The sequence below is a fragment of the Scatophagus argus genome, chromosome 19 (assembly GCF_020382885.2).
Source record: "Scatophagus argus isolate fScaArg1 chromosome 19, fScaArg1.pri, whole genome shotgun sequence".
In the NCBI taxonomy this organism is placed as follows: domain Eukaryota; kingdom Metazoa; phylum Chordata; class Actinopteri; family Scatophagidae; genus Scatophagus; species Scatophagus argus.
Window position 1 is genome coordinate 6,829,807 of NC_058511.1, and position 11,345 is coordinate 6,841,151.

Below are 11,345 nucleotides of genomic sequence, written 5' to 3' on the forward strand. Positions count from 1 at the left end.
GTAGCCTTCAGTGTTATTACTATGGGTGGTACATTGACTAATATCATCCAATGTTAGTTTTTAAAAATAAACAGATGAGTCAATAAGATTTTTGATTAGAATCCCTTAAATTTGTGCAATCAAGTTACATAATCAGCAGGACGACCCAAACTGGCTGAACATTAGTTCTGAATTTAGATGTGATAAACTATTTAACTCTACTAAATGATGCTAAACAAGCAAAGTACAGCTGATACTTATGGGTGTGTCTTTAATTTTGTAGGTATTTGATTATTGTAAATTTGAACTCTGTCCTGCTATTGGTGCAAGAGAGAAAATCAGAGGATCACTAGTGTTATTGCAATTCATCCTGAGGGGGGCTTGAATGCTTGAGTTTAATCCTGGGACAACCCATCTAATAGGCTAGTTGTTGAGATATTTTACTCAAAAGCACAAATGTCATTCTGTCATTCCTGTTGCTAGATCAAATGTCAGAGACAAACGTAAAGGAGCCATAAGACTGAAATATTTCCACAAATAATCTGAACTCACTTCAAGATTATTACCACTAAACACACAATAACACAGGTATTGTACAAAAACATATTTATTATGACAGTATTAGTATATTATACAAACACGAGCACATGCCCACACTGTATAAAAATACAAAAATCTGGATGTGTTTCAGTGTTCTGGGCATCATTTGACAAACCAACACATCATTGATTAAAGCTATTGTGAGTGTAGTCAGTTTAATCCAGCCCTGCAGTCCTGTGTTTGAGACAGAAGCAAGAAATGGCCGCTCTCTAATCCCATGATGTACAGCGGAGAGCTTGTTGCAGGTGTGTCGGTTCAACATTCAGAATAGAAAAGAAATCCAGCAGAAACTCACCTACAGAGAAAAAAGTCGCAAAGGAGGCTAACAACGGTGAAAACTGTCACATTTGCACCACCTCATACAAACGCTGACATTTCTCATTTTTTTTTAAAAAAAACTGTAAGTTTCTGTTGAGTTCTTTTAAAGATATCTGAAAAATATTCAGTACCAGTTGCTCTTTTTGAACCCTGCAGGGCCTTGTATAAACTCACCATGTCAATCCATCTAAAAGCTAATCTGTATGTACATTTAAGAATACGCTGGATGTGAAACAGACAAAAAGAAAAACAAAACTTCTGCTTGCCATGAGACAGCCAGTCGGATGCTAAGTGCACGGCTCTGAGCGCGATTCCTATTGCATCAGCTGCCCTCAGACAGACAGAAAAGTGACTGTAAGCAGCCGAAGATAAGTTATTAGTTACAACATATCGTGTGACCATCCCTGCCCATATCAGAGCCTCGCTGCTGGTTTCACACAGTCTGACTCTGACTCCTGGTAGGAGGACTGGGCTCCAGTGAGGTGACATTTAAAGCAGCAGATCAAAGCAGGTTTGACTCCTAACTTTGACCAAAGCCTTAGAAAAAATATATATGCAAGTGTAAAAGAATGTATGACAAAAAGAAAATACACGCTACTCTAATATCTTAAAACATGCTTTTATGCTTTTTATAATATAAAAAAGAAATAAAGGGAAAAAGCTTATTGAAGTAGATGTGTTGGAGGAGGGAAGGTATGATGTAGGCCACTGCAACTCATGACCGCAATTATCAATCATAAATTTTAAGTGTAAAAAAAAAAAAAAATCCCTGAAGGTCGCTGATCTCCTTACAAAATATTAAACTTCTTTTTCTTTGGGTAAATGGGATTAATCAAACCTTAACATTTAGAGTTGTTTGAATAAAATTACTGTATTGTATAATCCTCTCACTAACCTTCCTAATCACAAATTTAAACTGCACTGCTATTAAAAATGCATCACATGTTGACATGTTGGCTCAGCTAACAGTTTCAAATCGTGTCTCCTTTTTTTAAAAATTGATGACTCATGACAAATTGATATGTGCGTACATGATATAGCTGATTATTGATCCTTTACGTCTTCATTTCCAGCTCAGTGAACTGCGGGAATCTTTAAGCCTCTGCTTTGTTCTTTGAGTGATCGGCGTGAGCCAAGCTCTCCTCATTCTCCTCCTCCTCCTCTGGGACCTGGAAAATATGCAATCCAAATTATTTGTCTGTCACATAATGAAAGATAGCTGAATAATACATGAACACGATATGAATATCAAACAACTATTGGCTTATATGATGGGGTGAACCGCACCACTACTCTAATAACGTAAAAGTCATAACACTACTGCAACTATCACTTGTGATGCTCAAACAGTCAGAAACTAGAGATAATATTTATGAGAAATGGGATTCCTTACCTCCCAGTAAATAGAGTCATCGAAGCAGTTCTGGTCTGGAGGTTGTCCCCAGAATGGCAACTTCATTATAAAACCTTGAAGAAGAAAATGATTTGATCACTCAGGTGTGAGCCCTGGCCTTTCCATTGACTGACAAACCCAGAAAACTTGTGTCGCATTCATGGACTCATTTTTCACCTCCACCCACCTGTAATAACACCTCCAACCAAAGCGAACCCGAGGGAAGAAGCCAAGGCAGCAGCTTGCATTGCAGGATTACCTCTGAAGCAGAGGAGGAGGAGGAAAGACAGGAGTGTATTAAGTGACATGTTACCTGAAGCATAAAATGACTTCAAAGCTATAGTGTAGTTATGTGCGTTATCATTAGCACATGTAAGATTTGTGCTGAGTGAAATGGCCCTTACCCTTCCTTTTTCCCCAAAGCCACAGCCACAATACCAGCCAACCCGCCCAGGATGCCAGGCATGCCGTGCAGATTGTGGACTCCGCAGGTGTCCTGGATGCCCAGGCTGGACGCCAGGATGGGCTACAGAGAAGAAAAAAAACAGGTCTCTTGTTGCAATCCAAGGAGTGTGTTTTTAAAAATTTTTGGCTGACAGAAACATTATTTTACTACAATGATTTCTCAGTTCATCTTTTGGTGTCATTAAAGAGTAAATGATTGTCACAAAGTGACATTTTCAGAAATCTTGTTTTGTCAGACCAACAGCCCAAACCCCAAAGACCCTCAGTTTACTATCACAGAAGAGGAAGAAAACCATAAAATATTCACAGTTGAGAAATAGTGATTTCATTTCTATTGACCAATCATGTGCAGCACACATTGTTAGACCTTTGATGTCTTTTTGCTAATGATGCACCATTGTTTTAACTTTGAACTCACAGTCAAGTACTTAAAGCCCAGGGTAGAGATGACACCAGCCACCAATCCAATCAGCATTGCCCCAAATGGTCCGATGTTCATATCAGCACATGTTCCCACTGCGACACCACCAGCCAAGGTGGCGTTCTGAATGTGCACCTGTAGAAGTATAAAAACAAGTGAGTTAGGGTTTTTATTTATTTATTTATTTAGTTATGGTGTTATTTTGTATATTAATGGAAATTTATCTGACCATGTCCAGTTTTCCTTTGTGCTCCACGAGGCTGGAGATGGCGTAGGCAGAGAGCACGCAGGAAGCCAGGGAGAGATAGGTGTTGATAACTGCCGTGAGCTGACTGTCGACCCCTTCAGCGATGGCCGAGTTAAAACTGGGCCAGAACATCCACAGGAAGACAGTTCCTGTTGAAGTAAGCAATGAAGACACCAACTTTAAAATCTCATGCATATAAAATCATGCTACAAGTTAGATTCTCATACATTTAAGTATGAATTATTAGTAGTATTTATATTGATTTTCGAACATAAACTGATAGGCTGTTGCTTAGTCATCCACCAGGCGGGACAAGTCACACATGTACAGGAGGCCAGTGATGAATCGGTGAGGGAAAATTTCAGCCAAAAAAGCCACAATTGTTGCAAACACTATACAAACACTAAGACATTACATAGGTTTAAAGGTCTAGTGTGTAGGATTTAGTGACATCTAGTGGTCAGGTTTCAGATTGCAACCAACACCGAATCTAACTCCTCCCTTTCCAAGTGTGTAAGAGAAACTACTGGGGTCTTCAGGAAATGTAAAATTCATACTGGGCTACATCTAAGGAAAAGCATACACAGTGATTTTTATTTTCAGGTGATTACACACCAATGAAAACATGATTAAAGTCTTCACACAGGTCCTTTAAAGTGTAACTGGTTCTTACCAATCATAGCGAACAGGTCAGAGTGATAAACGGATCCCTCATTCTCATGTCCGTTTCTTAACCCTGGTCGGTAAAGTACTCGAGCCACTGCCAGGCCAAAGTAGGCTCCGTAAGCATGGATGATCATAGAGGCTCCAACATCATTAGCCTGCGAAAGAAAAGTTGATGCAGATAGCACAGTCAATCCATGTAAAAGAAAAAGAAAATCAGTTTACACAGCTAAAGTTTCTGGTCCGCATGCAGGAAATGAATGCTCCTGTTGTCCATCATTGTTGCTCATCGTTTACTTACGCCAAGGATTTCAGCCACCAAATGTTCATTGATGGAAAAGATGGAGATCTCAAGTATTGTCATGATGAGGAGCTGCACTGGACTGGTTTTACCCAGAACAGCTCCGAAGGAGATCAGGACTGTAGCTGTGCTGAAGTCTGCATTGATCATTCTGCACAATAGGGAAGAAAACAAGTCTTACAGTAAATGGAGATTATTTGAAATGATTTGAAACACAAAAAGCAACAAAGTTTGTCATCTGTCAGAGCTAAACAACAAGATCCAGCAGGTCTGGTGTATGGTTCATATGGATATGAAGTTAGTGTTGGTATTGGTATTTAACTGCATAAATGTTAATTAAGGAGTTACTGAAATCCAACGTGTACTGAAAATGCACTCTTACTTAAAGATGCTGATTTTGATCTTGCCATCTTGCAGGTGCCAGACGCCCTGCATGAGGAGGCCCCACTGCAGGCCAAAGGCAGCCAGGAGTAGGTTGACGCCCACGCTGCTGAACCCGTATCTCTTCAGGAATGTCATCAGGAACCCAAAGCCAATGAAGATCATGACGTGGACATCCTGAAACACTGGAGGAATGAGAAGGGCGGTCAGTTCTGCCGCTGATTCGACAACAGGGCTCTGCTTTATTGAAAGAGTCCATCTTCAGCCTTGGCTAAATGCGGCCTTGAAATTGAATCAGATGAAACGCTTTTATGATGTGCTGCCTTCAGTTACAAATTAACCATTTGCTACGGTTTTGCAGCTTGTGGTAGTACTCTTTTGACTTTGTAGTTTAAATGATTAATTGAGCCATTGATGGGCTTCACAGGAATCATTTCCTTCCACAGAGACTGTATGGTCAGCTGTGACCTGTTAGCTGGTAAAGCAATTCAATCATCTATGAATGAGATTCTGGGAAAATGCTCCTCCTCTTCCCGTCGAGTTTGTGCCATTTGTATTAAGAGCACATGATCTGAATAAGTTTAAACTTTTAAGGTCTCGGGGGAGATGGCGTTTAGCGCACCATTATCTGTTAGTCTCAACTGATAGTTGGATTATGTTTTTTTAATTTTGCGGGGATTTGTGTAAATCCCCCCCCCCCCAAGAGTCTTCATCGTGACCGGAAACAGGACTTTCCTAAGCCTTTAAGCTTGATATGATAAGCTCGTCATGTGGAAAACCCATCAAGGTGGAGGTGTGTACAGACTGAAAAACAATGTGCTTCATTTCCTCAGTCTGTAATGAGGCAGACAAATAATAAGTAAGCATTAACAGCTGCTCTGCATGAAGGAATAGTTCAACATTTTGGGACATGAAGAAGTTGCTCTCTTTGTTAACAAGAGTTAGAAAGACTGACAGACAAAGACTGGAAAGGGGGAAACAGCTGGCCTGGCTCTGTCTTAAACTAAAAGAAAAATCTGCCAGCAGCACCTCCCTAATTCCTGAAGTCTTGTAGTCAACATGAAGGTGCCAGGCAGCATTAACGAGCTCTACAGGTGCCAATAGGTGGTTACTCGCAGCTACACAGCCAGATGATTTAAGCTAAGCTAACCAGCTTCTGGCTTTATATTTGCTTTATAGGCAAAACTGTAGCATTGATCCATAACACATTATTACTTTTGAGCTGTCATACACTTTAAATATTATGACTTCCACCCATGTCTTAATGCCACTCCATTGTGAGACGACGAATATTACATTACATCAGATATGAGGGGGAAAAAAGCACACATGCTACATTTCTGTGTATCAAACGTGAAATATTTCTGTCTGTCTTCTTCAGGTTACATGACAGAGAAAATAATGGGCCAATTTACACTGCAGCAGCTTCGGAATGATAGACTAATGAAAAGGGAAAAAAATGAATCCATACCTGTTTTCACAAACAGTTTTTATACAATGTAATGTAAAATAATGTAATTTATGTTGATGGTCAGATTGAATATGTTTAATGCTGTATAACACATGGACAGCATTTTCAACACTGAGCCCTGATATCAGTAGCAGCCAGTCGAGCTGTGAGTATCTGATTTTCTCACATCTATGGTGCTGTTTTTTGAAGAAAACCTGTTTGCCCTTCAACTTGCACTTTGACCCCCCCTCCCGTTCACAGCTGAGTGATTAAGACTTGCTTTCTCTGTAGCAGGGGCTTCTAGTGTACAGTAATTTGAGGATGGGGAGGAGGTGAAGTTGGAAGGCAGCCACAGTGACTGGCACCACGCCCAGATCTTAGGTAATCTTCAAAAGAGTTGGATAAGTCGAGACGGGAGAGGGAATCCTCACGGGACCCGCTGTAGTGCAAGAGTGACGTAACCAAAGAAGATAAATTATGATTTAATAAAATACTGGATCAACAGTTGTCCCCAGCCTCGATTCTGCAAATCAACTCATGCAGATTAAGTTACTTTCCAAGAGCCTTAATTAGAAACATATGCAGAATTTGGTTCTTTTACGATGATGAAGTTGTGCTCTGCTTATTTGTCTTCATTTGAACCTGTTATTATGGTAACTGTAAGCCTTCCCATTATGCCTTTACATTTTAGATATATATAGCTCATTCATCCACCCATCCATTTTCTATACCGCTCATCCGCCAGGGTCACGGGGGAGTCGGAGCCTATCCCAGCTGATTACGGGCGAGAGGCGGGGTACATCCTGGTCTGGTCACCAGTCCGTATAGCTAATTCAGCATAACTAAAATACTTTAGTTATATTATTAAGTATTATATAATACTTTGCATAATACACTATTAACTTTAATATATTTTTTGACTAATAATTGATTTAAAAAAAAGTAAAGAAACCAATACAAAAATTCACAAGAAGACTGTATTTCTGGTAGAGGATATGCTCAGACTCAATGCTCACCACTGAGCTAATCTCTGTGGGCCATACATACCCCACCCAATCATGAGCAGACATTCATACAGTAAAACGACAGTTTATAGATGCAGATAAGTGGTGAAGATGCAAGGAATCCTCTCAACTGTCAAAAACCACAGAAACAAACAAACAAACAACACCCAATGATAACAAATGCTTTAAATGCTACACAAACTTCAGTCTGCATTTTTTTCCCTGCTAGATCTGCCACATGTCTTTGTTATTATTTATGTGTTTGAGACAAGAATTTAAGTCACATGTCACACTGTTGGAGACCTGACATCTTTTCCCTGCAGGACCCTCCAGGCTCCTCAGCTGCATGTGCGTGAACAGACTTTGAACGAGACCTCATGACTCCTTTTATTCCATTAAGCAGACCTGCTCTGAAAACAGACTCCAAATTCTTCTATTTCTGTTTGAAAGTAATTGGAAAATTACACCCTTAAAACAGATTTCACAGTATTCCAGTGAAGGAAGATGTCCTTTTATAGCTTTAAAGTTCAAGACTAAAGTAGGCTTTTTTTAAATTTAAATAGAAACAAGTTTCATTTCATTATTTTTCCAAACACTTTGAAATCACACCTTTTTTTTCTTTTTCTGTTTTCTTTTTTTTGCCATCCCTACTGAGTCAGCAGAAGAAGGACTGTGCTTCTACCACAAAGACTTATTAAGATATTTGAACTACGTTTTTAGAGTAAATTTTCTCCAATTAACACAAATCTCAAAGATTTAGCAAGGCAAAGTGTAAGAAGTAGATAAAAACTTGAAGTGACCGAGTGACCACAAACTGAGACTAGCAGAACATCCCTTAGCAAGAAGCCCCAGGTAGACTTACTGGGGTAGAGAGTCATAGGTCCCGCATCATGTTCGGTCTTATTGGAGTGTGTGTCATGTCCATGATCTTTCCCGTCATCATAGACCGCAAATACAGCATACAGGATGATGGTGATAATCTCCAAAGTCAAGGCCACAATAGGGAACTTCAGCCTCATGTTGGTGGCGTACGCAGGCATCCTGAGACCAACTCTGGTTATCTCTCACAGTCTGACACACACGCACACACACTCCCTGCCTGTCTGTCCTTCCCTAAATGTCTTTTTAGGGGTTGTGCTGTGTGAAGGGAGGGAAGAAAATGTTGTCTGGTTTTAAACCGATGCAGGTTTTCATGGTGACCAATGACAGGGCAGAAGACGGGGGCCTGGGTGGAGAACACCCCCCTCATGGGGATGGGTTTCCTCTCCAGGCATCGGAGGGCACAAAGCAAAACACACATGTTATGACATTCGGACAGGGAGCGGACGTGGGAGAAATGCTTAATGACTCCTCCTTCCCACTCATTTTTCATTGTCAAAGTTATGTTTGTTGACTTACATTACTGATGCTTTTCTTGCATGTCTCACATTAGAGAAAAAAAATAAAAAAGAGAGGATCTGAACAAGAGAAAGTTGTTAGAACTGTAGTTTGCTTAAGAAAATATACAGTCACTTTCATGCAATTAGAGTTGTTCTTTAGATTCCTCTTTTATCCACTCTGCTGAACACTGTTCCTCTTTCTTAGTGCAAATGACCTTAGACTGAGTTCCCTTGATACTACATGTTAAAAACGCTTTTTTAACTGATGCACCTGCCATTTCAGATACAATACATAACAAACATTTCTTCTTGACACGCATCAAGACTTAATATATATGTATAAAAGGATAATCTTTATGTTAAAGTCCTTGAAAAGGCATCCACTCCTTCTCCTTCTTTAAAAATTCAAGACTGTGCAAATATGTAAGTTTTGTTAGTTTCTAAAGATTCCTACTTCACTTGAAAATCCATCGTGTGTGTTTGTGCATTGAAGGCTTCAAGTTTCCATATGGGACTTATTTGGTCAGGATTGGACGAACTATTTCTGATGTCACAAATCGTATTTGTAGCTCCGCCCCTTGAAACCAGAATTTCACTAAGCACAGAAAATTTACACTTTAAGCAGAGGAATGCGAAAACGGCATTCAAACTCTGCACATACTACGTCACGTGGCACAGTGAAGCTCGAATGTTTGACTGTAGGAAGGAGAAGAAAAATATTTTTTGCGGGGGAGACTTAAAGTAAAAGTAGCAATACAACAATGTAAATAATTTTTAAAAAATTGTGCATTCAGAGTTTGTTTGTTTGCTTTTTATCTAGTAAACATACACAAGTACTGCGAGCAAAACGCTTTGTTAAGGGACCCCTTCCTCAAACGTTACTATTAGATCATAACTAATGGGTTCATGTGTAAGCATAATTACTTAATGTTATAATTGGTTGACGTAGTTAACCTATAACGTGGCTGTAGGCAGATATTGCCCATTCTGTTACATTCTGCTACTGCTTGGGCGGGTCGTGGAGGTCTGGAGCCAATCCAGTTAACCTAACCTGCATGTTTTTAGACTGTGGGAGGAAGTCGGCACACCCAGAACCATCCACCAGTTAAGGGTGCAGACTCTGTACAGAACAAAGAACCTTCCTGCACAGGCAGATATCTTTTTTTATGTAATTGTCAACAGCTGCAACTCCTCCTGTTGACACCCATAAGTGGAGGCTGGTATATAAACAGATCATGAAAAACAACAAAGTAAAATACAGTTGCGATTATAGAAAATTTGAAAATGGATTTTAAAAAAATATACAAAAACAGATATATGTTAAGAAAGACTAACTTACACAACATACAATAAACCAACAGGGTGGTGGCAGTATGAGTACCTTCAGAGCTCCGCCATGTCCAATAGGCCAGTCTTCTATGACCTGCTAATCTGCAAGTACAAGCACCATATATGTCAGAATATATTTCCAAAACTATTATGTTTGTATGAAGCTGAAGCCTCATCATCTCAGCTGTGCATTAATGCATTATGTACCTCTGAATCGGAAATAGTTCACACATTTATTTTAACGTGTTTGTGAAAACATTTGATCAAGTACAGAGGTGCAAATATTAGAGGCTTGTACTGAAATCACATCATTAATATGGCAGCTTACTGCACATAGGCAGTAAAACAAACAAACAAATGAATGTGCACTATGAGTCATCGTTTTTAGGATAGGATTGTCGCTATGGAGCTTTTGAGATGCGTGTCCTGTGATAGTAATATAAACTGATAGTAATATTAAGTCATGTATGTACTTCTGATTTGGATCTGCGCCAAAAAATTAAATGGGTTCTTATTTGTCCTGGGACTGATGGAATTTTTCCGTAATCCTGTTGACCAACAGACAAGCAAACTGGACGGAAAATGTCACCTATTTGACAGAGGTAATAAACAAAAGATACTGTAGTAATAATACAGTGGAAAGTAACGCGGCTGTTGTGATATGTTCAATATGAAGAGAAACAGAGCAGCAGAGTGGGTCTGTTTATGTTACATACAGCAAAAAGCTTAAGCGTGGACAAGGGCAAGGCAAATAAAGTCAGTTAATGTAGATACAAAGTGCAAATACAGCACGCAGTGAGCTTGAGCTTCAAACAACCAGCACACATCTGGAAAACTGTCATACGAATGTAGTGGAGTTGAAATATAACATATAATTTGAACACGAGTACAAATATTTCAGAATTGTACAGAATTTGAATCACTTCTACCTTCCACCATTGACTCCAGACAAGTAAGATGTGATCTCTTTGGAGTTCTTTTAGTCGTCTCAAGACGCAATGACAGACGCTGCACATTGTCAGTCCGACTGAGACCCCTCCGTGACCCCCTACAGACAACTGTGATCACGTCACTTCAAGTCCTTTACCTCAGCTCTTATGTACAGTGCACGCCCGTGCTTCCTTTCCCACTGGAAACTCTCCGAGCTGACCTCCCTGATTGGCCTGCAGGTTTTAATCCAGTAAGAGGCTCCCACAGCGAATGTGGTGACACTCTTAGGCCTCTCACCAAACTACCCCAGGCCACAGGTCCTTCATTATGGACTGAGAGCTTCATGAATGAGCAGAGTAGATAATTGCTGCCAGCAACACATCTCTTGTTTGTCTTGGAGCTGAGTGAGGCAGTGAGGCTTTTCCCAGACCTTTTGCGAAATTACTTCCAAATGTTGACAGATATCAAAAACTTTGCAGCACTGT

The 11,345-nt window shown here is 39.9% G+C and overlaps 1 protein-coding gene across 1 annotated transcript; it reads right to left on the reverse strand.

The window, feature by feature from the left end:
* Positions 1 to 568: 568 nt before the first annotated feature.
* Positions 569 to 8,653, reverse strand: rhag (Rh associated glycoprotein). Its single transcript, XM_046373214.1, has 10 exons — positions 8,085 to 8,653; positions 4,770 to 4,953; positions 4,388 to 4,538; positions 4,097 to 4,244; positions 3,406 to 3,572; positions 3,174 to 3,311; positions 2,695 to 2,816; positions 2,478 to 2,551; positions 2,291 to 2,364; positions 569 to 2,066 (listed from the first exon to the last, which is right to left on the reverse strand). Exons 1-10 carry the CDS (start codon positions 8,260 to 8,262, stop codon positions 1,992 to 1,994), a joined length of 1,311 nt encoding a protein of 436 aa, XP_046229170.1. The 5' UTR covers positions 8,263 to 8,653; the 3' UTR covers positions 569 to 1,991.
* Between the last annotated feature and the right edge of the window lie 2,692 nt (positions 8,654 to 11,345).

Excerpts from the sequence above, each read along its gene's own strand:
- rhag (XM_046373214.1), bottom strand. The coding sequence starts at position 8,262 with ATGCCTGCGTACGCCACCAACATGAGGCTGAAGTTCCCTATTGTGGCC. Across the intron at positions 3,573-4,096 it reads TGACCTGTTCGCTATGATTG|GAACTGTCTTCCTGTGGATG; the intron begins GTAAGAACCAGT and ends TTACTTCAACAG. Across the intron at positions 2,552-2,694 it reads GCTTTGGGGAAAAAGGAAGG|AGGTAATCCTGCAATGCAAG; the intron begins GTAAGGGCCATT and ends CCTCTGCTTCAG.